The sequence below is a fragment of the Sarcophilus harrisii genome, chromosome 3 (genome assembly GCF_902635505.1).
Source record: "Sarcophilus harrisii chromosome 3, mSarHar1.11, whole genome shotgun sequence".
NCBI classification, from domain to species: Eukaryota; Metazoa; Chordata; class Mammalia; order Dasyuromorphia; family Dasyuridae; genus Sarcophilus; species Sarcophilus harrisii.
Window position 1 is genome coordinate 359185732 of NC_045428.1, and position 25921 is coordinate 359211652.

Below are 25921 nucleotides of genomic sequence, written 5' to 3' on the forward strand. Positions count from 1 at the left end.
TAAATAAAGTGCTATATAGATATTAGTTAATATTTCATATGTATTTGACAGGGCTGTTGTGAGGAAAATACTTTGTAAACTTTAAAGCACTATGCAAAATAAATTATCATCTTTCACTTGTCTCTCCCTGTCCTGCATAATCAGTCAATCACTAAGCCCCACCTATCCAATCTGTCTTCTTTTTTTGCTTTGGAGGCAAACAGGGTTAAGTGACTTGCTTGGGATCACACAACTAGTAAGTATCTAAAGCCATATTTGAACATCATTTGAACTCCTGACTCCAGGGCCAGTGCTCTATCCATCATACCATCTAGCTGCCCCCAGTCTTTTTTTTTTTTTTTAAATTCTCTCAGATCGCTTTCTTCCTTCCTATTCCCACCACCACTATTCTAGTTCAGGCCTTCTCACCTGAATGATACCTTTCAACAAACTTTTATTAATAATATGTTTTGTAGAATGTATCATTCTGTGCACAGAGGATACAAAAGGCTTGGATGACTAATAAGACTTTATTTTCCATGAGATTTTGGGTTTCAAAGACAGACCTCTTTGGAATTTTTAGTATTCTAAAGGCAAAATGATCTGGGATCGAAGGACAAGGAGACCAGCTTCAAGAACAGCAGCAAAAGAACAAAGCCCAAAAGGCAGGACCTTATTTTGCTACAAAGGTGGAAATCATGAGAATATACATAGGCATATTTCTCATGGGAAAAAGAAATGGGAACAAGATTTAAAGGAGCTGGTTGACTGCTTCCCACCCATATGCCATGTTGTGGTTATTTTCTCCAGATCAGGTAAGTCCTTCATGCTGACATCAGACTATACAACTTGGGAAAAGTTTTGTATGAAGAGAACATTGATTATTGCATTTGACAGCTAAGAATGTGTTGATTGTGAGACTTATTATCATGTCCAAAAATTGTAGTTCTTGACTTTAAAGTTCCTGTTATTTAGAAATATTGAGAATATGTGCCTTAAGCTTGATTCCAAGTATGACTGGGCAATAATCCACTGACTCATTTTAACAAATGTTAAGTTGGCTGCTAGCTAGAAGATGATAAGGTTGCTAGTCAACTATGACTTTAGCAAATATTGCTAGATAAAATGTCAATTTTGATTACATAAAATTTAAAAAGTTTTGGACAAGCAAAGTCAATATGGCTAAAATTAGAGAAGCAAGATATTGGAAGAAAAATCTTTGCTACAAGTTTCTTTGATAAAGGTCTTATTTCTAAACTATATATAGTCAAATTTATACAAATACAAGTCATTCCCCCAATCAATAAATGGTTAAAGGATATAAATAGGCGATTTTCAAAAGAAGAAATCTAAGCAATCTATAGCCATATAAAAATGCTCCAAATCACTAATAATTAGAGAAAATTAAAACAACTTTGAGGTTCTATCTTATATTCATCATACTGACAAAGTTGACAGTAAAAAACTGGAGGAGGACCTGTGGGAAAACAGGTACATTGATGCACTGTTGGTAGAACTATGAACTTGTCTAGCTATTCTAGAAAAGAATTTGGAACTATATCCCCAAACTATTAAACTATGTGTACATTTGACTTAGCGAATCTACAAATTTTATACTTCCAAAGAATTCAAAGAAAGAGGAAAAGAAAAATATTTACAGCAACTCTTTTTGTGGTAGAATTTAATTGGAAATTGACAGGGTTCCTATCAATTGAGAAATGGCTATGGTATATAAATGGGATGAAATGCTATTGTACTATAAGAAATGATATAGGGGATGGCTTCAGAGAAACCTAGAAAACTTTGTATGAACTGATGCAAACTGAAGTGAGCAGAACAGGGGAATGATTTATACAATAATGGTATTATAAAAACAATTTTGAAAGACTTGAGAACACAATGTCCAACCACAATTCCAGAAGACACATGCTAAAACATGATTTGCTATCCATCTCCAGTTAGCCAGGTAATGGACCCAGGGGGCAGGCTGAGGCATTTTTTAGGAGCAGAGAAGGAAGGGAATGTTGCTGCATAAATGTTTTTTCTTGACCATATGTTTGCAACAAGTTTTTCTTATTTTTTCAACATGGGAAATGGGGAGGAAAATTCAGAATTTAAAACAGATTGAATTACAAACTAAGTATTACCAGATAAGGAAAACTAAATAGACTCTATGGGGTTACACATAAGCCTAGTATATCAGAAACTTTGGTAATCCCCATGGAGAGATTAAAGTGATCTGTGAAGCATGAGGAACAGGGTTGCTCACACAAGACAGTGAAGGCAAACCTCTGGAACATACATGGGATAACATAATATTAATGGATCCAAATGTAGCAAGAGCAAGAAAGCTATCTTTCTTGTTTCTGTTGTCCATGGATGATTGGCAACGAGCAAGGTATAAGATGAATGATTATGAGAAGTGAAGTAGTTCAATAAAAAGTGATGTGGGAGAAAAAACCAAAAAGATAAAAGGAAAAAGAATGTGACTCTCTCTTTTTTTCTTTTTAAATTATAACTTTTTATTTACCGAACCCACGCCTGGGTAATTTTTTACATTATCCTTTGCAATCACTTCTGTTCCGACTTTTCTCCTCCCTCCCTCCACCTCTTCCCCCAGATGGCAAGCAGTCCTATACATGTTAAATATGTCACAGTATATCCTAGATATAATATATGTGTGCAGAACTGAACAGTTCTCTTGTTGCACAGGAAAAATTGGATTTAGAAGGTAAAAATAACCCAAAGAAAAACAAAAATGCAGTTTACATTCATTTCCCAGTGTTCTTTCTTTGGGTGTAGCTACTTCTGTCCATCATTGATGAATTGAAACTGAGTTAGATCTTCTCTTATCGAAGAAATCCACTTCCATCAGACCACATCCTCATACAGTATCATTGTTGAAGTATATAATGATCTCCTGGTTCTGCTCATTTCACTTAGCATCAGTTCACGTAAGTCTCTCCAAGCCTCTCTGTATTCATCCTGCTGATCATTTCTTACAGAACAATAATATTCCATAACATTCATATACCACAATTTACCCAACCATTCTCCAATTGATGGGCATCCATTCATTTTCCAGTTTCTAGCCACTACAAAGAGGGCTGTCACAAACATTCGTGCACATACAGGTCGCTTTCCCTTCTTTAGTCTCTTTGGGATATAAGCCCAGTAGTAGCACTGCTAGATCAAAGGGTATGCAGAGTTGGATAACTTTTTGGGCATAATTCCAGATTGCTCTCCAGAATTGTTGGATTTGTTCATATCTCCACCAACAATGCAAGGGATGTGACTCTCAAGGACTTAACTTTACCTCCTCAAAATAAAGAAAAAAATAAAAGGAAAAAGTATGTGACTCTCAGAGACTTTACCTCCCCACAGTCTACTTTGCTGTGCAAATAAGCACTGAAGAAATTGGGATTGGACCTGTGATTATATTGTTATAGGGAACTCCTTAATGAGGGAACACCTTCTACTAATGAAGGTCTTTTTTCTTTTTCTTTTTTTTTTTTAATTTAATAGCCTTTTATTTACAGGATTTATACATGGGTAACTTTACAGCATTAACAATTGCCAAACCTCTTGTTCCAATTTTTCACCTCTTACCCCCCCCCCCTCCCCTAGATGGCAGGATGACCAGTAGATATTAAATATATTAAAATATAACTTAGATACACAATAAGTATACATGGAAGGTCTTTTTTCTATAACTTGTAATTAGAGTTTCCTTGATCATTGACTGCCTTTGTCACAAAGCTAATAGGTATAACAGTCAGACTATATTCAGTCTGCCATGTTTCCTCTGTAGGGGAGTACCGTACTAGATGAAAACCAATCCTAAAGAAAGGATGAAAAAGCAATTGGTATTACTCAATGCCTTCTGATTCAGGGCTATAAGAGCATTCCATGATGATCTTGACCATGGTAGTCAAGAGAGAACTCTGGAGCTCCCACGTAGATTCCATTGGATCAAGAGCGGCAGAAATGACATATGTGATAAATGCGTTCCTAGGAAAATGATAGAAATTTAAGATGCTTACATGGAAAACATATGCACAAAGATTTTGGAACTGGTACACTTAAACTTTTATCTCTGGAAGGGGTTAGGAAGACTTAAACAATATCCTAGAGGATTCTGATTTTTTTATCTGATTTCAAAGGTCCTGGCCCACTCCCCACTCCCACTCCTGATCCTGGAGTCCTAAGGCTTCTGCCAAGGTGTTAAGGTGTTACTATTTCTCAGTGTGCAGTTTCCCTTGCAGAATGTTTTTTTTTTTTGACCAAGTTAAAGAGTTTGAGAGCTTCTCAAGGAGGTGCTAGACTTGGCAGGAATCAAAAAGAATAGAACTACACTGTACCATTCATAGGAAGACCTACAGTCAGAGCATTTAAATTTTGCCCTATGGAGCTAGTAGTGGGCTCAGTGGAGTCACCGTGTGGCCATTCTGGGACTTGGATGTAACGGCACCAGGAAAGATGTCACAATCAGCTTTCTGCCAATTTGTACTTGGGAGTTTTCAAGAAGCGTATCAAGCTGGAGACTTAGTGAAGAGACAAGCCAAAGGAGGACTCATACTTGTCAGGGGTTCCAGCTCAGCAGATCCCAGAGAGGAGGAATTAGTATGAAGAGGACCAATGAAATCCCAGGGTGCCTTATCTTGCCTACGAATTGGGCTTAGTAAGGTACAACACTGTCAGCCCCATTTTTTCTTCCAGAGTCATCCAAGTCCAGCAGCAAGAAAAAAGTCAAGATGGCTCAGAATGCAGCGGATGAATGTGGTGTCTGATGCATCAGCCACTTTCGTGGCCGTTGGAACAGATTGTTCTCATCAGCCCATTCTGAGGAGTGATGTTCTCAAGCTGGGGGTATACATCCTAACTCACTGATGTCTCTGAGGCTCAGCAGTTACCCTCCACTTGCTTAGCCCATCTCCTGAGAGGATTTTGCCCAGGTGTGGCTAGAGTTGGGTGAAGGTGGACATCAAAGGTGGATGAACAGCCCTGAAAGGGGCTCAGCAAACTCTCCTGGCAGAGGAGCTGGTGCTCCCTAGTCACCCCTTATGGAAACTGCTAGATGCACTGATAACTAAAGGGACAGATTACACTGGGAATTTGAGGAAGTGGGCTCCAAGAAAAGCCTATCCACCAGCTGCTGCTGAATTAATTGTTAATGTCAGATGATGGCCTATTTGGGGTAAGATTTGGTCAATGCCCTGTTTAAAAAAGTTGAATATGTTCTTGGTGTTTGGAGAAGGGGGATTACTAAGGGGGATTGATATGTGTGTGTTTGTGTAGAGATTGCCTCTTTCTTAATATTCCAGTTGTCGAAGCCCTAAGGCAATGGATGCTGTCTCCAAAGCCCAACTAATTAGGTACTATAAGCAGTGGCCTTCTACTTCAGAGGTCTATATAGGTTTCAGATTTAAACTACAGGCATTAAATGATGTTAAAGATGAAGAACAATGGGCTACCCCCAAAAGTGCCAGGATCAGTGACCACAATGAAAGATTGGTGCTTCTGGAATAATAGGCAAAGTGTCACCAGATGGTCACTATAGAGTACACTTTACATAAAAACCAGTGTGAAAGTTTCTATTGCATATAATCTGTGTTTAGTGTACATGTGTATTATGTATGTAATTCTAATATGTGATGCTATTTGTGTTTTATGTTCCTGGATGAGCCCTCTATATATGGTCTGTTGCATGAAATGCTATTTTAATTATTATGTATTAGTTTGTATTTGTTTTTACAATTAGCAGATTAACAGACATTTTATAGCATATTTTGAGAACTAGCCATATTTACTTAATGTTATTTGTGAGGATTACATAATTTTTTATAGTGGGAGAAAAGATGTAATTGGAGCTCATTTGATTTAAGGAATGATATTTCGCATGAGACTCTGATTAGAATTCCCTTGGATTAAAATACCATGGGACGTGTGCTGGGGCACTAGGAGATTTTACTGGGTGTTTAGGGGTGGTGAAATTTCCTGGGCTTTTCTACAATTTTCTTCGGAATGAGACTAATTTCTAATTTATAGAATACCACATGAAATTATTTCTTTGCTCCTTTGCTAATTGTCTTAATCCTAATTTTTGCTTTTAAAATGCAAGTTTCTTATTCCAGTTTTCCAATAAGATGCTGTATTAAATTTAGATGATGTTTGATGTCTCAATATCTTTAGGATGGGGATTTTCTAGCCAACTAAGATAAGAGTAGTATCCAAATTACCCATGAAATGAATCCTGTAATTGGTAGAAATTCCAGGATGAGAGGAAAATAAAGTAGCCCTTGTTCACAAGGAACTTTTTACTATGTAGGGAATTGAGATATATACAAATAACTATAACATAAGTTGGAGGTTGCTAGTGGTGGACAGAACACTGGACCTGGAGTCAGGAAGGCTTGAGTTCAAATCCAGCCTCAGAAACTTCCTAGCTGTGTGATACTGGGCTAGTCACTCAATCTCTGATTGCCTGACAGAAGGGATCCATGGTATCCACAGGAGAAGGAAATGACAAACAGCTCCAGTATCTTTGCCAAGAAAACCCCAATTATTAAGCACAGGGCTGAGATATTAGGAAGGGAAGAACCATCTATAATAGAGTGGAATTAATCAAGGCTTCCTAGAGAAGGTAGCAATTGGTCTGAGTGTTGTAAAGGGGAAAGCATTTCAACAGGTACATATTAGTAGTCTGTTACAGATACAATACGTATATATTAGGAGTCTGTAACAGATACAATTGGTATAAATAAGAAATCTGTAACAGATACAATAGGTATATAAGGAGTCTGTTACAGATACAATAGGTATATAAGGAGTCTTTAACAGATACAATTGGTATAAATAAGGAATCTGTAACAGATACAATAGGTATATAAGGATCTGAAAACCGGTTTGAAGTCTTAAAATTGGGTTAAAAGGAGTCTTAAACAGTCAAAAGGTATATAAGGAGTTGGGCCAATACAATGGGGATAAACCAATAGCAAAAGACAATTAAATAAAGATCTGTTTAAAGAACAATGGGAAATAAAGTACGATACAAAAGGATTTATATGAGTTGGCAATACAATTATAAAAATGAGTCTGGGAAAAACAATTATATAAAGGAGTCTGTCAAAAATTATTGGGATTGAAAAAACAATTATTAAATGAGTCTGGCCAGATACACTTAATATTTAAGGAGCCCAACAAACAATGGGTATTGAGGGCCCAAAATGGGATAAAAAGGTCTGAAACAAAATTTTATAAAGGAGCTTTAAAGGTAATTATATAAATTTAAACAGATAAGGATATATGAGTTGAAAGAACAATGGGTATAAATGAAAACAGACACCATTATATATGGAATCTGTAAAATAAAGGGGTATATAAGGAGTCTTAACAGATACAAGGATTAAAAGATCTTACCAGATACAATTATATATAGAAAAATTTTGAACAACAGGTATATAGAGTCTTCAGAACAATGGGTAAAATCGAAACAGATACAATTTATAATAAGGAACCCAAAACGGTATTAAGGAGTCTGAACAATCAACATATGACTGAAGAACAAAGTTATATGAGTCTTAAAAGAACAATGGAAAAGGAGTCTGAAAAATGGGATAAAAATTCTGAAACAGAACAAAAATATAAAGGAACTGGGAAAGATACAAGGTATATGGAGTCTGTCCAGAACAAGGTATAAGAGTCTGCAGATACAAGGGTATATAGAGTCTTAAACAGATACAAGGGTAAAAGGAGTCTGAAAGATACAATTAATAAGGAGTCTGTTAGATACAATGGTAATATAAGGATCTGTAACAGAAAAAGGTATATAAGAGTCTGTCAGCAATGGAAAATGAATCTGAACAGACAATTAATATATATAAAGGAATCTGCAACAGATACATATAATAAGGAGTTCTACAGATTCAATGGGTATAAATCAATGAGTCTAACAGAACAATTATTATATTAAGGATCTGTAATGTACAAAGGTATATGAGTCTGTACAGTTCAATGGGTATAAACAATGAGTCTGAAACAGAAAATTAATATATATAAAAATCTGTAACAGAACAAAGGGTATATAAAGTCTGAACAAACAAGGGTATATGAGTCTGAAAGATAAATTATATAAAGGGTCTGTAACAGACAAAGGTAATAAAGGAGTCTGTAACAGATACAATTGGTATAAATAAGGAATCTGTAACAGATACAACGGGTATATAAGGAGTCTGTAACAGATACAACGGGTATATAAGGAGTCTGTAACAGATACAACAGGTATATAAGGAGTCTGTAACAGATACAATGGGTATAAATAATGAATCTGAAACAGATACAATTAATATATATAAGGAATCTGTAACAGATACAACAGGTATATAAGGAGTCTGTAACAGATACAATGGGTATAAATAATGAGTCTGAAACAGATACAATTAATATATATAAGGAATCTGTAACAGATACAACAGGTATATAAGGAGTCTGTAACAGATACAATGGGTATAAATAATGAGTCTGAAACAGATACAATTAATATATATAAGGAATCTGTAACAGATACAACGGGTATATAAGGAGTCTGTAACAGATACAACGGGTATATAAGGAGTCTGTAACAGATACAACAGGTATATAAGGAGTCTGTAACAGTTACAATGGGTATAAATAATGAATCTGAAACAGATACAATTAATATATATAAGGAATCTGTAACAGATACAACGGGTATATAAGGAGTCTGTAACAGATACAATGGGTATATAAGGAATCTGTAACAGATACAACAGGTATATAAGGAGTCTGTAACAGATACAATGGGTATAAATAATGAGTCTGAAACAGATACAATTAATATATATAAGGAATCTGTAACAGATACAATAGGTATATAAGGAGTCTGTAACAGATACAATGGGTATAAATAATGAGTCTGAAACAGATACAATTAATATATATAAGGAATCTGTAACAGATACAACGGGTATATAAGGAGTCTGTAACAGATACAATGGGTATATAAGGAGTCTGTAACAGATACAATGGGTATATAAGGAGTCTGTAACAGATACAATGGGTATAAATAATGAGTCTGAAACAGATACAATTAATATATATAAGGAATCTGTAACAGATACAACGGGTATATAAGGAGTCTGTAATAGATACAATGAGTATATAAGGAGTCTGTAACAGATACAATAGGTATATAAGGAGTCTGTAACAGTTACAATGGGTATAAATAATGAGTCTGAAACAGATACAATTAATATATATAAGGAATCTGTAACAGATACAACGGGTATATAAGGAATCTGTAACAGATACAACAGGTATATAAGGAGTCTGTAACAGTTACAATGGGTATAAATAATGAATCTGAAACAGATACAATTAATATATATAAGGAATCTGTAACAGATACAATAGGTATATAAGGAGTCTGTAACAGATACAATGGGTATAAATAATGAGTCTGAAACAGATACAATTAATATATATAAGGAATCTGTAACAGATACAATGGGTATAAATAAGGAATCTGTAACAGATACAACGGGTATATAAGGAGTCTGTAATAGATACAACAGGTATATAAGGAGTCTGTAACAGATACAACAGGTATAAATAATGAGTCTGTAACAGACAATTGATATATCTATATAAGGAATCTGTAACAGATACAATTGGTATATATAAGGATAGTATATATAGGTACATTGACATGTTAATAGAGCATGCCAATGTATAGCTTATATTGAATTTTTTACCCTTGGAGGGAAAGAAAATTTGGAACTCAAAATTAAAAGATAAAAAGAATGTTAAAAATTGTCTTTACATGTAATTGGAAAAAATAAAATATGATTTAAGGAGAGATAGAGACAGAGAGAGATAGGGGAGGGAAGAGAGAAAAAGAGGGAGAGAGGGGCAAGGAGGAGGAGAGAACTAGAGAGAGAGAGAGAGACAGAGACAGAAAGGAGAGAGAGGCAGAGAGTGAGAAAGGGAAGGAGGGAGGAAGGGAAAGCACTCAATGTCAACATTAGAGAATTCCAGGAATTTCATTCTGGATGGAATATAGAGTCTCTAAATGAGAGTACTATGAAATAAGATTGAACAGTTTGCTTAGAGTTGGACTCTTGAGGGGCACTAAGTGTCTGGGGGCACACACACTTGGGGGGGCTAATGAGGAATAAAAGCCATCAGTGGATATAAAGAAGGAATATCTTCTACAGAAAAGCACTTCTGTTCCTCCCCTCTGCTCCAGCCATCAGAAATAGAATATACATTTCTCAAGGACAGAGAATGTTTCATGTTTGCCTGGCCCATAGTTGATTGTTGTTTTTCATGTTCAAAGAGGACACAAGTGACATCACTATGTCATTGTGATTGTTCAAACTAATATGAATTTGGAATGCTCCACCATAGTTTGGGCACAAATAGTACATGGGAACATTTGGAGTGGAGATGTTGATAAATCTGTGCATCTCATGTTTCTTTTGAGCTGCGACAATTCTGCTTTGTTCATACAGCACTCCTCCTTCTTTGATGTGAGTATGTAATGCAGATCATCAGAGTTGTACTCTCTGCAGTAGAGCTTGAATGCAGTTCAGCTTAAGAAAAGCCCTCAGGATCTGATACTTTATCCTGCCAGGTGATTTTCTGCACCTTCCTAAAACAATTCAAATGAAAGTGGTTTCATTTCAAATGACCCCACAACAATAGGGTCAGTACAATGGCTCTGTAGAACTTCAGTCTAGTGTGCTGCCCTAATACTTCTCTCTTACACTTTTCCTTTAGAGCCTCCCAAAGACTGAGATAGCGCTGATAACCTCATCATGTACTGTACATCCCTGGAACACATATTGCCAAGGTAAGTGAACTTATCCTCAGCATTATCCATTTGTTGTAACTAACTGTTGGCTAGCTGGTAGGGAACTTTTGTTTTCTTGATGTTAAATCATCAGGTCAAAATTAGCACAAATGACAGAAAATTGATTCATACTTTTGCATCTCAGCTTCAGAAACTGCATTGAGTACACAATCATCTTTTTAAAAAAATTTATTATAGCTTTTTACTTACATAACTTATAGCATGGGTAATTTTTCAACATTGACCCTTGCAAAACTTTGTGTTCCAATTTTCCCCTCCTTCCTTCCACCCCCTTCCCTAGATGGCAAGTAGTCCAATATATGTTAAATATATGTATACATATTTATACAGTTATCTTGCTGCACAAGAAAAATTGGATCTAGAAAGAAAGAAAAAACTTGAGAAGGAAAACAAAAATGCAAGCAAACAATAACAGAAAGAGTGGAAATGCTATGTTGTGGTCCATACTCATTTCCTTTAGTTCTCTCTCTGGTATAGCTGATTCTCTTCATTACTAACAATTGGAATTGGTTTGAATCATCTCATTGTTGAAGAGAGCCACGTCCATCAGAGTTGATCATTATATAATCTTGTTGTTGCCAAGTACACAATCATCTTGAACAAAAAGTTGCTCACTAACTCTCCCTCCACTTTAGTTTTGACTTATAGGCTTTTCAAATTAAATAATTTACTCTGTGTGATAATCTACTTTGCTGTTGTTTTTAACCTTGTTGAAGATGTCCATCAACATGGCTGAAAACATCATGCTAAAAAGCTTGGGAGCAAGCCCATACATAGCCTGCCTTACTCCATTCCCTTGGTGACTGGAAGTGTGAGAGTGCTGTCCATCAGGAAACTGACATACACTATTGATGAACTAAATTTTGCCATGACCTTTCACAAGCCCTCAGGGCCTTGGTCAGATTGCCAAACTTGTCTAAGACTTCTCTGTTATACTCCTGACATTTCTCTTGGAGTTGCTGGACAGCAAAAAAAAACACATCAACTCTTCTTCAGGCTTTTCTGGAGTCACACTGGGTGTCTCAGGTAGAAGACCATCTTCTTAAGGTGAAGGATTGGCCAATTCTTTTGGCAAGAATCTTGCTGACAGTGACTAAGAGAGAGGCCCCTTTTGTGATTGTCAGAGGGCAATTTATCTTGCTTTCTTTTATAGAGATAACCAATGGAAGTTTCCTTGAACTCCTGGGGGAATAACCTCCTCTTGCCATATAACCCAGGACATTTCCACCAGCTTTTGTGTGAGAACCCCTTGTTTTGTAAATCTCAGCTGGAATAGAATCAGCACCAGGCACTTTGCCATAAGAGAGGAGCCTAATGGCATTCAATACCTCACCTAGAGAGGGATTGATATTAGCCTGCGATATATGGGCAATGGCTTTAGCATTGGTTTGATGACAGTCTGTTAAGAATACTATAGAAGGATGAATGTGGCTCTCTTCAATAATGAGATGATTCAGACCAGTTCCAATGATCTTGTGATGAAGAGAGTCATTTACACCCAGAGAGAGGACTGTGAGAACTGAGTGTGGTTCACAACATAGTATTTTTACTCTTTTTGTTGTTTACTTGCATTTAATTTTCTTTCTCATTTTTTTCTATTTGATTTGTCTTGTGTAACATAATAATTGTATATGACTGTATAAACAAATACTATAGAAGTATTCAGCCCATCTGTTTACAATCATGTTTTATCACTGATCCTTATCACTCCATCAGCAATGAGTAGCTGAAATGTACCATAGGTTTTTGGCCCATGAAAAGCCTTCTGGGCACCATAAAAATGCTTTGGATTATTACTATCAGTGTGAAATTGAATTTCATTTGCCTTGTTACTAAGCCAGAAATCTTGCATCTTTTCTTTGCTTGTATTTTACTTTTTTTTTCCTTTTGCTGAGGCAATTGAAAAGAAAACTTGCCCAGGGTCACATAGTCAGCAAATGTTGAGTATCTGAGACCAGATTTGAGGGCTAGTGCTCTATCCACTTCACCACCTGGATTTTACTTCAGATGGAGTTAAATGATGCCTTCCTAGTGAAGGATGAACTATCCTGCTGGATAGTTCTTGTTTTTTCATTTAGCAGCTTCTGAATTTCCTTATCATTTTTTGCAAGTGGTAATCATCCTGTTATCATCCTCATCAGTGCCGTCACTGGAGTCCCTCTGACCCCAACTCCAACTTGGTGAGGGGGCCTTCATTTGGCAGTCTTGTTTGGCTGCTATTTAGGTGGTGTACATGTTGTTCTCTTACAACAAGAGCTGTTTGTCTTTCAAGGGTACTGGATTTCTTGTTCACATTCCATGTGCCATTGGTAAGTGGAATCAATTTTGCCAACGTTTTTGTACTTTTTTCTGTGTTTTCATTATACTTTTTCTAGCTCTTTCATGTTAAGAGATGAGCAGAATGGTCCTTTAAAAAGGCTGCTTTTTTATAAGGAAGTTGTTGGGAGCTCCAAATCTCAGGAGCTTCCAAATCTTACTGCTGCTTCAGCGTGAGATGACCTAGGATCTGAGCCACCTTTGGGCGGTTATGACTACAGCTCCCAGTGTATTTGCACCTGCTGCTTTGCCATTTGCTCACTGCCACAGGACATTTGAGATAGGTAAAAAAAGGGTAAAACGGTATGGGCGATGGAATTTGACTTAAGAATAAATTAGATTTAAGTGAGTTAGAGTCGCACAAAGTCATCAGCCTCACTCTCTCTTCCAAAGTCATTGAAGTCCACTGACAAAAGTAAAAACAAAAAACAAAAAAACCCAACTGCATCTTAGTGAATGACCATGGCATCTTTGATGTTTAAGTTCTAAATACTCTATAGTGCCTACTTCCACTGCCTTCATGATCTATTGGTACAAATTGTTCACTTGCCCATTCTGCTGGGGGAAGTCTTCACATGCTTAGGGTAGACACTCCCAATTCACTGAATGGTTCCAAAGCCCTTTGGTTACCCTTAACCTGGTTTAACCAGCCTATTGAAAGTTTAATTGGGGTACAGCCAATGCCCATGCTACAGCTTCTTGTAGCCACCAGTGAGAGCTAGGTGGCAAGAGAACACCAAAGGTGGAAAGCAGTGTTCAACAGAGGTACTATAGCGTCTTCACTGAACATTCTATTCCCTGTGGTTCATAGTAAGTTTTAATAAGGGCTTTGCTTTTTGGGTGAATGAACAAATGGATGAAAACAAGAAATCAAACTTTCTTCTGACTTCACCAATGTAAAGTTGGTGTTATCTACTATTTTTTGTTTAGCTCAATATCCTATTTCTTTTTCAGTTTGATTTTCAAGCAAATGAAACCACTGCATATGGAAAATATGTGCTTTTTTTTAAGCTGCTGTCCATCTATAGCACTTTGAAGGTTAGGAATTGGATTATGCTGAGGGTGGGTGTCACTCCAAAATAGGTCTCAGGATGTCAGGACACTAGCAAAAGTTCCCAGGGGTTTGTAGTTGTGATTGCTTTTTTCTATGAGAAAAAACATTGTTTTCCATGGGGTAGGGTGAGAATTGATCTGATTTGTGCTTCTTTTCCATACACTGTTGGTGAAACTGTGAATAGATCCAACCATTCTAGAGAATAATTTGGAACTATGCTCAGAAAGTTATCAAACTCTGCATACCCTTTGATCCTGCAGTGTTACTACTGGGCTAATATCCCAAAAAGATCATAAAGATATATGTGCATGAATGTTTATGGCAGCCCTCTTTGTAGTGGCCAGAAACTGAAAACTGAGTAGGTGCCCATCAGTTGGAGAATGGCTGAATTGTGGCATATGAATGTTATGGAATATTATTTTCTGTAAGAAATGACCAGCAGGATGAGTACAGAGAGGCCTGGAAAGACTTACATGAACTGATGCTGAGTGAAATGAGCAGAACCAGGAGATCATTATACACTTTAACAACAATACTACATGATGATCAATTCTGATGGATGTGGCTCTCTTCAACAATGAGATGATTCAAAACATTTCCATTTGTTCAGTGATGAAGAGAGTCATTTACACCCAGAGAGAGAACCATGGGAACAGAGTATGGAACACAACATAGCATTCTCACTCTCTGTTGTTTGCTTGCATTGTTTTTTCTTAGTTTTTTTCTTCCTTCTTGATCTGATTTTTCTTGCACAAGATAATTGTATAAATATGTATACATATATGGAAATATGTATACATATATGGGATCTAACATGTATTTCAAAATATTTAACATGTACTGGACTACCTGCCAGCTAGGGGAGGGGGTAAGAGGAAGGAGGGAAGAATTTGCAAGAAAAGGTTATACAAGGGTCAATGTTGGAAAAATTACCCATGCATATGCTTTGTAAATAAAAAGCTTTAATTAAAAAAATTATATAAAAATTATATATATATATAATTCCCCAAGGCCACAGGTCCTCTTTTATGTCTATACTTACTTTTTTGGGGGTCTTTTAAATTCCCAAGGATTCAATGACAACACTCAGATTTGCATATCTATCTCACTTCTCTCCTATATTTCTACAGCACGTGGTTGTCTCCACAGAGAAGGAGGCAACTCAAAACTCCCTATATTGAAGATGGAACTTATCCTTAAACCCCCTTCTCCAATCTTATTTCTGTTGAGAAAAACACTGTCCCGGCAGGTATTTTCAGTATTGTAAGTTATCCTTTCCTCCTCCTTCATTACCTCCAATAGCCAGTTAATTGTCAGATCTCACATCTACTTCTGCAACATTTCTTATGTTGTTCCCTTTCTTTTTACTTACTTTGCCACTACTTGTATCTAGGTCCTCATCAATAATCTCCCACTTCCTCTCTCTGATCCATCTTCCTTATAACTGCCAAATTACCATTCCTAAAATACAGGTCTATTTTATCAAGTCTTTGATAAGTCTTCCATTAGGATAAAATAACCTCCCTTAGTCTGGCATTCAAAGTGCTTCAACAAGCCAGCTCCTCTCCTCCCTCTCAGTAAGGACTGTACTTTAAAGTTTAAGAGCTACCACTCTGTTAGCTCATTTGATCTTCAAAAATCACCTTGGTGAAAGAGGCTACTACCCCCATATTTTAGAGATGGAGAAACTGAGGCAAACAAGTGACTGGCCCAGAATCATACATCTAAGTATCTGAGGCAGTGTTTATAAACTCAGGTCTTCCTGGCAAGTACATCATTATTCTGGGCTATCTGCTTCTAGGACGTGTGCCTCTATAGATATATTGCCTATCATTTTTTCATGTACTCTGCCTACTAATAGTACTAGTCCCTGAATCCCATTTTCCATCTATTTCTTCTCACAGGCTTCTGTCCCACTGCATCTTTTTACTCTTTGCTTGCATTTTACTTTTGATGGAGTTAAATGTTGCCTTTCTAGTGAAGGATGAACTCTCCTGCTGGTTATTTTTTCATTTAGCAGCTTCTGAGCTAATTTTTTGTCGTCATTCTTGATGTTTTGTGTTTTACTCCCTAACATATCCCCTCCCCACCTCCACCTCTTAGAATTGCTAATTTCCTTCAAGATTCAGCCTAGGGGTCCTTCTCCTAAAGGAAGACATCACTCCGGTTATTAGCATTTTCTTTTTAAATGCACTTGGGGGACACACTCGGGCATCCATGACTTAACCTTACCCCTCATAAGTATGTTTTTGGGATCCCTAATACCCCTAATGAAATCTGAGTTAAGGTGGGGGGGGTTTCAATACTCGGCATACCTGACTCTTTTCTGTAAGTTTAAGGCCTCATGATTGGTACAAATTGTGTCAAAGGATGGCTAAAAGTGGTGGAGGAAACCTTGAAATTGAATCTAACCCAAATCTGCAATGACTTCAACAATTAAAAAGGTCCAGGGAAGGGCAAATGCTGGATTAAGAGGAAAACTATTCAAAATTAAAGGATACAAAGTCTAAAGGTAAAAAAAATTATAAACACCTATTTTGCATTCTTACAGGCATGACTCTTGGTTTAAATAAACTCCTGCAATAATCAATTATTTTTCATGTAGGTTGTTTAGAAGCGGGGAAAGCAGCTGCTTAAAAGGGTTTATAGTCATACAACTTTGGGTACTGAAAGGGCTTAAAACCTCATTTTCAGATGAGGAAACCCAGCCAAGGAGCTCAAGTTCCCAGGAATCAAGATTTCATAGAAAGACCCTCCTCGAAAAGCTGGAGCTAACAATAGGAAGGGGTTAAGCTTAGGAAATACTTTCCTCAAGCATGTGGGTTAAGTGGAAGCTGGATGATCAGCTGCTATGAGGGAGGGGTTGGAGTGGTTGACCACAACTGCCCAACATACATTACTGTTGTTACTATTTGGTTGTTTTAGTCATGTCTGAATTTTCAGGCTTCTATTTAGAGGTTTTCTTGGTAAAGACACTGGAGTAGTTTGCCATTTCCATCTCCAGCTCACTTTACAGATGAAGAAACAGACACAAATAGGGTGAAATGGCTTGCCCAGGATCACCTAGCTAAAAGTGTCAGGCTGGATTTGGTATCTCACTATAATGAGTTTTCCTGACTCCAGGCCTGGGGGTCCACTGTGCCACCTGGCTGCCCAATATACATCCTCCGAGTCAGAATTCCTGATATCCAAGGTAGTGCTTTCTGCCTCTCACATGGTACTGCAGTTACTCATGATTTGGTAGATCTGTAAAGGGAGCCATGTTTGGACACATCAAGTCCCAACCCCCATCAACAGTTCGCTCACAAAGGCAGGTTTTGTTTTTTTTTTTTTCTCAAAGCTAAAATTTATTCTGTACAAGGTTCCACTGTACATTAGACATTCTCTTTTACTCTTGCTTACACAGTAAGCAAGTGTACACCAGCCCCTTGGCTCAGGTCTACAGGTCTCCCCTGGAGCAGGGGGTCAGGCCAGCTAAACCTGAAGGGTCTCCCCCCTTAATGCACTGGAGAGCCTCAATCTGAGGAGCACAAGCTGATTTTGCATCTGCTGGTAGGGGAGGACCCATGGAGCTCTATTTCTTAGGGCTGAATAATCCTTTCCAGAGACCTAGTGGAGTTGTGTCCCTCTACCTAAGGGGCAGAACCAGGCCCTTGCTGGGGAGAAACACTAAGGGCTGAGGCAGCATGTCCCAAAGCACTCGTGGCTTTAGCTTTCAGGATGGTACTAAAGACTAATTAATGCCAAAAGGAGCCAAGGGGCAGCCCGGGTGTCCCTGAGAAACTCAGTCCAAGGGGCCTATGTCTGAGAAGCTCTGAGGGGAGGAGGGAATGGAAGGGAAGAAGGGAATAAATTAAAAGAGAAAACTGGGAAGGGGGCCAGGGAAATGGGTTGTACCGTCCTTTAAATGCCTAGGGAGTGGAACCATAGACTGGAGGAAGTGGGTGGGGAGATGGTCTCCTCACCTACTTGCCTCTCCTTCTCATTGCATTGTGAAGTCAGTCAGTGGTGTAAGGACATAGCTTCTATTCCCCCAGCAAGTTTGAGCATGGTACTGGGGGAAGGGAAAACAAGGCAGAGGGATTTATCTGGGAAGGGCATTCCCCTAGTCCCCAAATGCTGTAAGGCACAATTCTCAGAGGCAACTAGGATCCATCCAAAAAGCTTAAAAAAAAAAACCCAAAACAAAACCAAAAACTTGTTAGATGCCAGTTCTATAATGGCTGTGCCCGGGGCCCTGCTGACACACCTGCCTAGCACCACTGGGGGCTATTGTTATAAAAAGTTGTGCTTGACAAGTTAAAAAATAAAACCAACACAACTCCCCAGCTGCAAAGAGGCATATGGGAGAACATCTCCAGTCTGAGAACTCTGCTTGTAGTTGTTTGAAAAACAAAAAGAAAGAAAAAAGAAAATTGGGATTTTAAAAACAAAAACTGCTTGTTTCAAAAAAATATCCCACAATCAGTTCCACTGGAGTTAGCAGCGTCAGGAGGCCTCTTGGCTCACGTGTGACTTGATAATCGGCTGGCGGTGCAGGATGGGGGGGGGGGGGTTCTTCTCTCTGCAGAGCCAGCACGTCCAGGTGGGGTCCTCCTAGTCAGGCTCCAGAGGGCGAAGTCTCCTCAGGAGGAGTTGGAGGCTGGAGACAGCAGCAAATGGATGAGGGTCTTCTCCCCACAAACTGCTGTTATTTATTACACACATGGAAAACACAAGTTTAAAAAAAGAAAGCACAAGAAGCCGAGGGAGCGCCTTGCTGACTCCAAGTCTCCGCGTCCTCCTACTTTTTCTCCCAGCCAAGCCTGGGTGAGCCTTGGGAACACCTAGCTCCTCTCTCCCAGCCCCTGACCAGGCTGCATAAACTCCTGCTCGGCAGCTTTATTTTAGTTTATTACTCTCTCTCTTTCGCTTTCATTTGCAGTTTCTTTTTTTTTGTCTTTTTAAAAAAACTTGGGATGTGGGGCTGCCACGGGGAGGGGGAGGTGGAGTGTGGCGCCCCTGCCGCTACATACGGGAGGGTGGACTGGCCAGTTCGTAAAAGAGCAAATAGGCATCACTGCTTCGCACTTGGCTGGAGGACATGGGTGTGACGCTGTGGAGAAAGGAGGGACAATCAGTGTCAGGGTCCAGGACAGGCGTGGGGACAGCTTGGGACAACCAGAGAATGCGGGCAGGGTCATTAGCACTTTGCTTTGCTACTACCAAGCGCTCTGCTCGCTAACCACACGTAAACCGTCCCGAGCCCACCTAGCAGAGGGGGATAGGCGTGCCTTTCCCAAGACTACTCACCTGGAGTCATTGAAAGTGTGCCATTCTCCTGTCACTGGACTCCGACAATAGGCAGTATAGTGACCGCCCATAGTGGTTCCAGAGTGGTTGGACACAGCATACAGGTTGTAAACAGCGTGGTCTAAACGAATAGGTACGGAGTCAAATAGCAGCAAGGGACACGAGGCTTCTAGCTCCCACCATCACTCCAGTTTTTCCCTTTCCTCTCATTCCCATCCTAGAGGTGCTGCTGTCTCCCCCTCTCCCTTTTATCGCCCTCCAAATTCTGTTAAAAGACTCACTGGTGTTCTCTGAGGCAAATTCTCTCAAGTCCAGGTCTCTCAGTGGAAAGTTCACAAATGTTGTGAGTTTGCTGGTTCGTATCCTGGATTCTGAGAATCGCTTTAGATCTGGAATTGGTTTGAGTCAAGAGCCAGAGAAAGTAGTGTTGGTTCTTCAAACATGTACTGTCTGCTAAGCAAATGGCACCATGTTAAGTGCTACATAAGAACAGAGTCCAAATGGTGAATATAAAAGTCCTGAGCCTTCTTGTTTTTAAGAAAGAAAAATAGGCAAGAGAGAAGAAATAAGAATAGTTAGGTTGGGCCTGGCACTATGCTAAGTGTTTTACAATTGTCATCTCCTTTGATCCTTCACAACAGCCCTGGGAAGTAGGTGCTATATTGACCGCCCTTTTACAGATGAGGAAACAAAGAAGTTAAGGGAGTTGGCCCAGGCTCACACTCTAAGCATCTGAGGACACATTTGAACTCACTTTTCTTGACTCAAAGCTTGGTCCTCGTCCACTGCACCACCTATCTGCCTCCCACAATTTAGTTGGTTCAATTCATCACCCTTCACCCTCCCCACCAAGATGCCTCTCTTGTTTGGGCCCTAAAGGATACGGAGCACCAAAATCTTTGGGAACTTCTGGATGGAGAATTTCTTTATACACCTTTTCCTGGCTCTGCAGCGACAGCAGGTCTGAAGAGTGTAAGAAACATAATGGATGAGTATGGGGAAAAACCATAAGACCCAGTAGTGGTGAACCTCTGGGCTCGATCAATTGAGTCCCAAGGTAACCAAGGTGTGCCTTTGGGAAGCATCACTTACTGGTTTCTCGTCTCCATCCAGCACATCCTCTTTGGTGAAGAGCCTCATGCAGTCCATCAGGGTCACCTCAGGATAGCCCCGCTAAGAGGATACAGAGCTAAGGTAAGAGGCCATGGAGAGGAAAGGAGGGGAAGGGCAGTTTCAGAAGTAGGCTAGCAGCCAGATAATTACCTTAGCAATGGGTAGGGAGAGGTCCCAGAAGGGGTCAAAGACGGTTGAGCAATAACCACACTCAGTACATGTCAGGGAGCTCTTTAGCTGCCCAACAAAGAGATCTGAGGAAAAAATGAAAGGGAGACATATAAGCAAGGAGGTCAAGAACATGCATTAATACACATTGTGTTACATGCTCGTGTCTTTTCAGTGTCTCTATGGTACTGTTACCAAGTACTACACATCCTGAGAGGGAAAGTGATCTTTAAGATCCCATCCTTTCCCCAATTGCTCAGGTGCAAAGTGACAATAAAACTTGACCTCTGCCATAATACTCACCCCCAATCCGACTGTCTTCCCGTTCTAGATATTTCCTCCACATCTGTCGCCCTTTCTCCTCATCACTGTAGTACCCAGAAAGACAAAGATTAACAAATAGTTGAATTAAGGTCCAGATTAATGTAAGAGCTATACTACTTTGGTTCTCTTGGAGTAAGAGCTATACTACTTTGGTTCTCTTGGAGTATTTTGCTTTCTGGAGAAAGACAGAAGAACCCATTTTTTCTTTCAAAGTTTTTCTTTTTGCTCATTTTCTTCTCTCACTTACGGAAGGTGATCGAGGTTCTCAGGATTGGACTTTGGTCGTACTGTGACCCGGTTCACCTCATTATGGAGTCCATCCAGTAAAAAACGAAGGAACTCCTGAGCATCCTGCTGACTGAACAAAGAGAAGAAAAATAAGTGAGAAGGAAGGGGAAGAGTGAGTAAGTCATACACATTTCCCCAGAAGTTCTTAGCTGTCCCCTTCACCCACCCTGGGAAGAGACATCTTTCTGCAGAAGCCTTACTTATAGCCAACGAATCGGGGAGCAAATCTCTGGATCTGGGTCTTGAACTCTGAAGGGCTCACCACATCATTAGCTGATGAAGTCCATATGGTTTGAATCAGTTTTGCAAATTCTATTGGGAAGAAAAGGTGTCTGAAAATGCCAGGGCACAGTACAGAACAGTCCATTAGGGATCTCTGAAATTGAGGCCCTAATCAAAGTAGGAAAATGCTCCCTCCCCTACCCAAAAAAAGGGAGAGAGAAATAGTGGGGACCATAACCAAAGGGACATCAAAGAGGAGACAGAGAATAGCTAAAGCTGTTGTCATGGAAAGAAGGGAAACTGGATTTCCAGAAATCATGGGTTAAAAGGACAACTGCCCCCAAATTCTCACCCTCCATAAGGGCTGTATGTGCATGGCTGCTGCTATTGAGGTCACGGAGGTAGAGCCTCTGGAGGCAATAATCTCTCAGCTCCCGGGTATTGCTCAGGCACTGCAGGATTGAGTTCATGAAGCACTGAAAGAGATCACAGGAGGCACTACTGGGTAAAGCAAAGAGACAAGGTATCTGTACATATAAGCAAGGCTTAAGAATTATATTCTCCACTTTAATCCACCTATTTAGTCTTCAATTTATCAAAGAATAAAATATCAGTTTGTTTGCCAGGAAAAATGGAATATTTAGATATTTAGACGTTAAATATATATATTTCTAAATAACAATGTTAAAATGCATCCCTCATTGGGACTCCAGCTTCCCCTCCTCCACAATGTGTTACATCCAATGCACCTCCTACCTTACCTATCCCTAGTCTGTAGGAGAGATGTGTGGCCCCAGTTTAGAATTCTAGATTTCCTAGCATACAGGAACTCTTTGGTTTACCCCAGATATGAATCCTCCCACAACCTCAAGTTCCTCTTTTCAGAAGTAAAAGGGTTGTTGACCTGTAGTCAATTCCCTGTGTCAGCACAGGATGACGTAAAGTTATTTACTGTAGGGGTGTGCAACAGGGTGTGGGCAAGATTGGGAATAAGGGAGAAGAAAATGGAGGGATACCTTTGAGGGAAACAATCCAGGAAGAGTGTCACCACTCCCAGTTAAAAGGAAAGTTTCCCTTCAGAAGGATTTTTTCCCCTAGAGAACTGAGGAAAGGCATCAATAATTCTGGGAAATGCCAACCAGAAAAAGAAGGTACCAATTGACTTGATGGGTGGTTATCTTCCCTATAGCTGGGTGGGTATCTTTAGTTAAAGAAGGGTTCTGACAGGAACAGTATGGGGGAGTCTAGCAGAACAGTGGGGTTGGGCAGAGATGTACAATTTAGGCCTAGTACTCACCGTGTTCCCAAGGTTTCGAAGACCAGCCAGACCCTGGGTGCTCTTGGAGGTCTGCAAAAAAAATAAATCAAGAAAGAATATATGAAATGTTAGGCAGAAGCCTAAGTCAGCTATGCAGGCAGGGCCTGTGCTAGGTCCACAGCCCCATTCTGATAGGGGCCTTGGACTTCCCTAAGCCACAAATATTATTTTCATCAGACTCTCTTTACCTCCCAGATCTGTAATCCTTGTGGGAAAGAGGAATAAAGAATGCCTTTCCAATAAAGAAATTAAAATGCTCTTCAGAATATTTTCTTTTATCAAAAACTATTCTATTTATCTTTCACCTATCTTCACTGCTTTTCTCCTCTACAGCAAGGGCTAGCCATTAAGGCTGGAAAATAAAAATAGGATATTTGGATTACCCTCTACTTCTGGCTAAGGGAAACTGCAAGTCAAAAAAAGTGGGGTTTTCTTCATGGCTCTGACTTTTAGAATCATAGGATTTTAGAGCTGGAAGGGACCTCTGAGATCATCTAGTCCAACCCCCTCATTTTACAGATGAAGAAAATGCAGCCCAGAGAAGTTAAGTTATGTGACTTGCCGGAGGTGAACAACCCCTCATTTTACCATGGTTGCCCAATATATAAAGTGAGAGCTACAATGGCCACTTCAAAGAGGGTTTGAAAAGTTTAATGAAATAAATCATAAACCATGTTTTCAGATCCTCAGCTGAGGGAAGCTCAAGTCTCTGCCAGTCCAAAATGCCATTGACAGGTGGAATTCCTTCCTGCTTCGCTCAACTCCCAAGGGCTGATGAATTAAGAACTAGGAGAATCTTCCTTCCCTGGCTCCATGGCTTGGGTTCTGACATCCTGAGAGGCTACTGGCTGGGAATCCTAGTGATGGCAAATTAGGGTGATTTGATATCACTCAGGTGGCTAAGCAGAAATAAAAGTCTGGCTGAAGGGTGCTATTCTCACTCACATCCCTATATGGGGGCTGGTGAGAAGTGATGCAGGTAGAACAGGTGCTCAGGCAGGAAATCAGGATGACCAATGTCAAGGCCCCTTTACTAATCCAAGGAGGCAGAAAGTCTAAAGTGTCAAAAGGGGTTAAAACAGTAGCTTCAAGATATTTGCCACCTCTACTTCTAGGGACATGGTCCAGGATCAGACAGCACCACAGCTGGATTGGCTAGGGCTTACGTGGGGGCCAGCTCACCCTCATCAGAACAGGAGCTTGGAATAGCTCAGCTAAAATTATTCCTGCTACACTAGAAAGCCTACATGGTTGTCAGAAGCTCACTACCCTGGGAGAAGTGGTTAGGGAAAGGAGAGCTGGGAGGATGGGGGCAGAAGGGACTTCTTTTAAATGATGTTTTGTTGAGCTCATATCTAAGTTTTAAAGATCTCCCTCAGTTACAAAGCTGCATCCCAGTCAGATCGTACCAGTGAAAAAGAGCCTTTAAATCTGTAATCACAGGGAAAGGTATATTGATACCACGTGAAAGCTATCATCGCTGAGGCAAACAGGATGCCAGGGCTGATACTCTATGGCTCTAACTGAATAATAGAAAGTGAGAATCAGAGGTTAGGGCACTCGAAGCTTGCAGCATGGGGATAAAAGACTAGTTGATGTCATCTTTTGGACAGAAAACTTATTTTAAAAATATGCAAGTGGCCCTGGGATCCAACACATTGTTGAGACTATATAACATTTCTCTGTTTTGAAGATTCCTAAGTGCTAAAAATTCTGCCCTCAGATATCATGTGATAGCTATCTTTGGCATAAGTTAAGTTCCTTAACTTGCACACTTGAAAAATTTGGGGCCATGAGCATCCTTTCAACCGTGTCTATCAATGTTATGGTAATATATCTATAATAATAGTCTATGGGAAGAATACAGAATCTCTCTACCTAGGTTTCCCACATCCCCCAAAATGTGTTCTAAATTAGGAGTCAATAGCTTAGAAGAAGAGTCAAATAAAGAATGTCATCACTCGCCATTACTATCCCTTATGGTTTCTGCCTCTTGTATCCAAGTTTCAGCTCAGTCTCTCTAGCAGGATTTCCTCAGATTTCATTAGGGCTCTCCATTTCCCTCCCCAGGTATATAGGGAATAACTGTCTGAATAAAACTTCCTGAATTCATCCTTCTTGCCAAATACTAAGATCCATGTGCAGAAAGTGGAATTGCTGGATATCAAGAGTGTTAAGGGTGGGAATCAAAGGAGAGTAATGCTGCTTTGCATTCAGCCAAATAGTCTTGCTATTGAATAGTAAATTAGGAGCTACAGGGAAAAAGTCAGCACTTTCCATTCTAGGGAGGAACAAAATGTCCCAGGAGTGACCTTTCTTACCAAAAACAATCCTACCTCTCAGCCAACAGGGAGAGGCTAAGATTGAGGAGCTAGAAGATTTTAACTAGCTTCTTGCCCCTACTACAGGACTACAGGACTTTTGAAAATTTCTGGCAATTCTTAAAATGGTCATTAGAAAATCTTGGATTCAGTAACAAAGTATCTATTGAAAGTAAGGGGTCTTCTTCCCTACCTCCTTTAGTACCTATATCTAACAGGACAAACATGAGAGGGGCAGACAAGTTAAAAAGAAATTGTCCCTGAATTAAACCAGACCACAAAAAGACATTCAGGGATCAGAGGTCACAAGAAAGTTCAGTTGAGAATTACTACTTAACACCTAGGATATCATTAGGAGAGCACCTTTATGACTATTTCACCTATTCTGACAGTGTCAGCCATGGGCCCTGGCTCAAACCTAGAAATCTGGGGTGGCTCTGGCACGGGGCAAACCATGCTCTGCCAGGACGAGTCAGCAGTGCCTGTTACATAATGGCTGTCAAGCTCCTGCCCCTTTCTGCTCTCTCCAAGGGAGGAGGGAAGGAGAGGTCAATCTCTAAGTTCCAGCACTGTGCTAAGGTGCTTTATAAATCGGAGGGACGTAAGAGTTCATTCAACAAAACTGAACTTGG

The 25921-nt window shown here is 39.6% G+C and overlaps 1 protein-coding gene across 8 annotated transcripts in view; it reads right to left on the minus strand.

Moving 5' to 3' along the window:
* Positions 1 to 17563: 17563 nt before the first annotated feature.
* Positions 17564 to 25921, minus strand: part of USP2 (ubiquitin specific peptidase 2) — a 29246-nt gene continuing 20888 nt past the window's right edge. For 5 of the 8 annotated variants that reach the window (XM_031960138.1, XM_031960136.1, XM_031960137.1 and 2 more), the window contains 11 exons: positions 22948 to 22998; positions 22003 to 22126; positions 21629 to 21740; positions 21388 to 21498; positions 21120 to 21184; positions 20799 to 20902; positions 20628 to 20708; positions 20420 to 20498; positions 19817 to 19924; positions 19536 to 19656; positions 17564 to 19338 (listed from right to left, as the gene is read on the minus strand). In XM_031960138.1, the coding sequence (XP_031815998.1) occupies positions 19251 to 19338; positions 19536 to 19656; positions 19817 to 19924; positions 20420 to 20498; positions 20628 to 20708; positions 20799 to 20902; positions 21120 to 21184; positions 21388 to 21498; positions 21629 to 21740; positions 22003 to 22126; positions 22948 to 22998 (1044 nt within the window). In that variant the 3' untranslated portion in view covers positions 17564 to 19250. Of the gene's footprint in view, positions 19339 to 19535; positions 19657 to 19816; positions 19989 to 20419; positions 20499 to 20627; positions 20709 to 20798; positions 20903 to 21119; positions 21185 to 21387; positions 21499 to 21628; positions 21741 to 22002; positions 22127 to 22947; positions 22999 to 23639; positions 23826 to 25921 lie in introns of all 8 variants that reach the window. The other 3 variants (XM_031960142.1, XM_031960140.1, XM_031960139.1) reach the window with 3 other exon arrangements.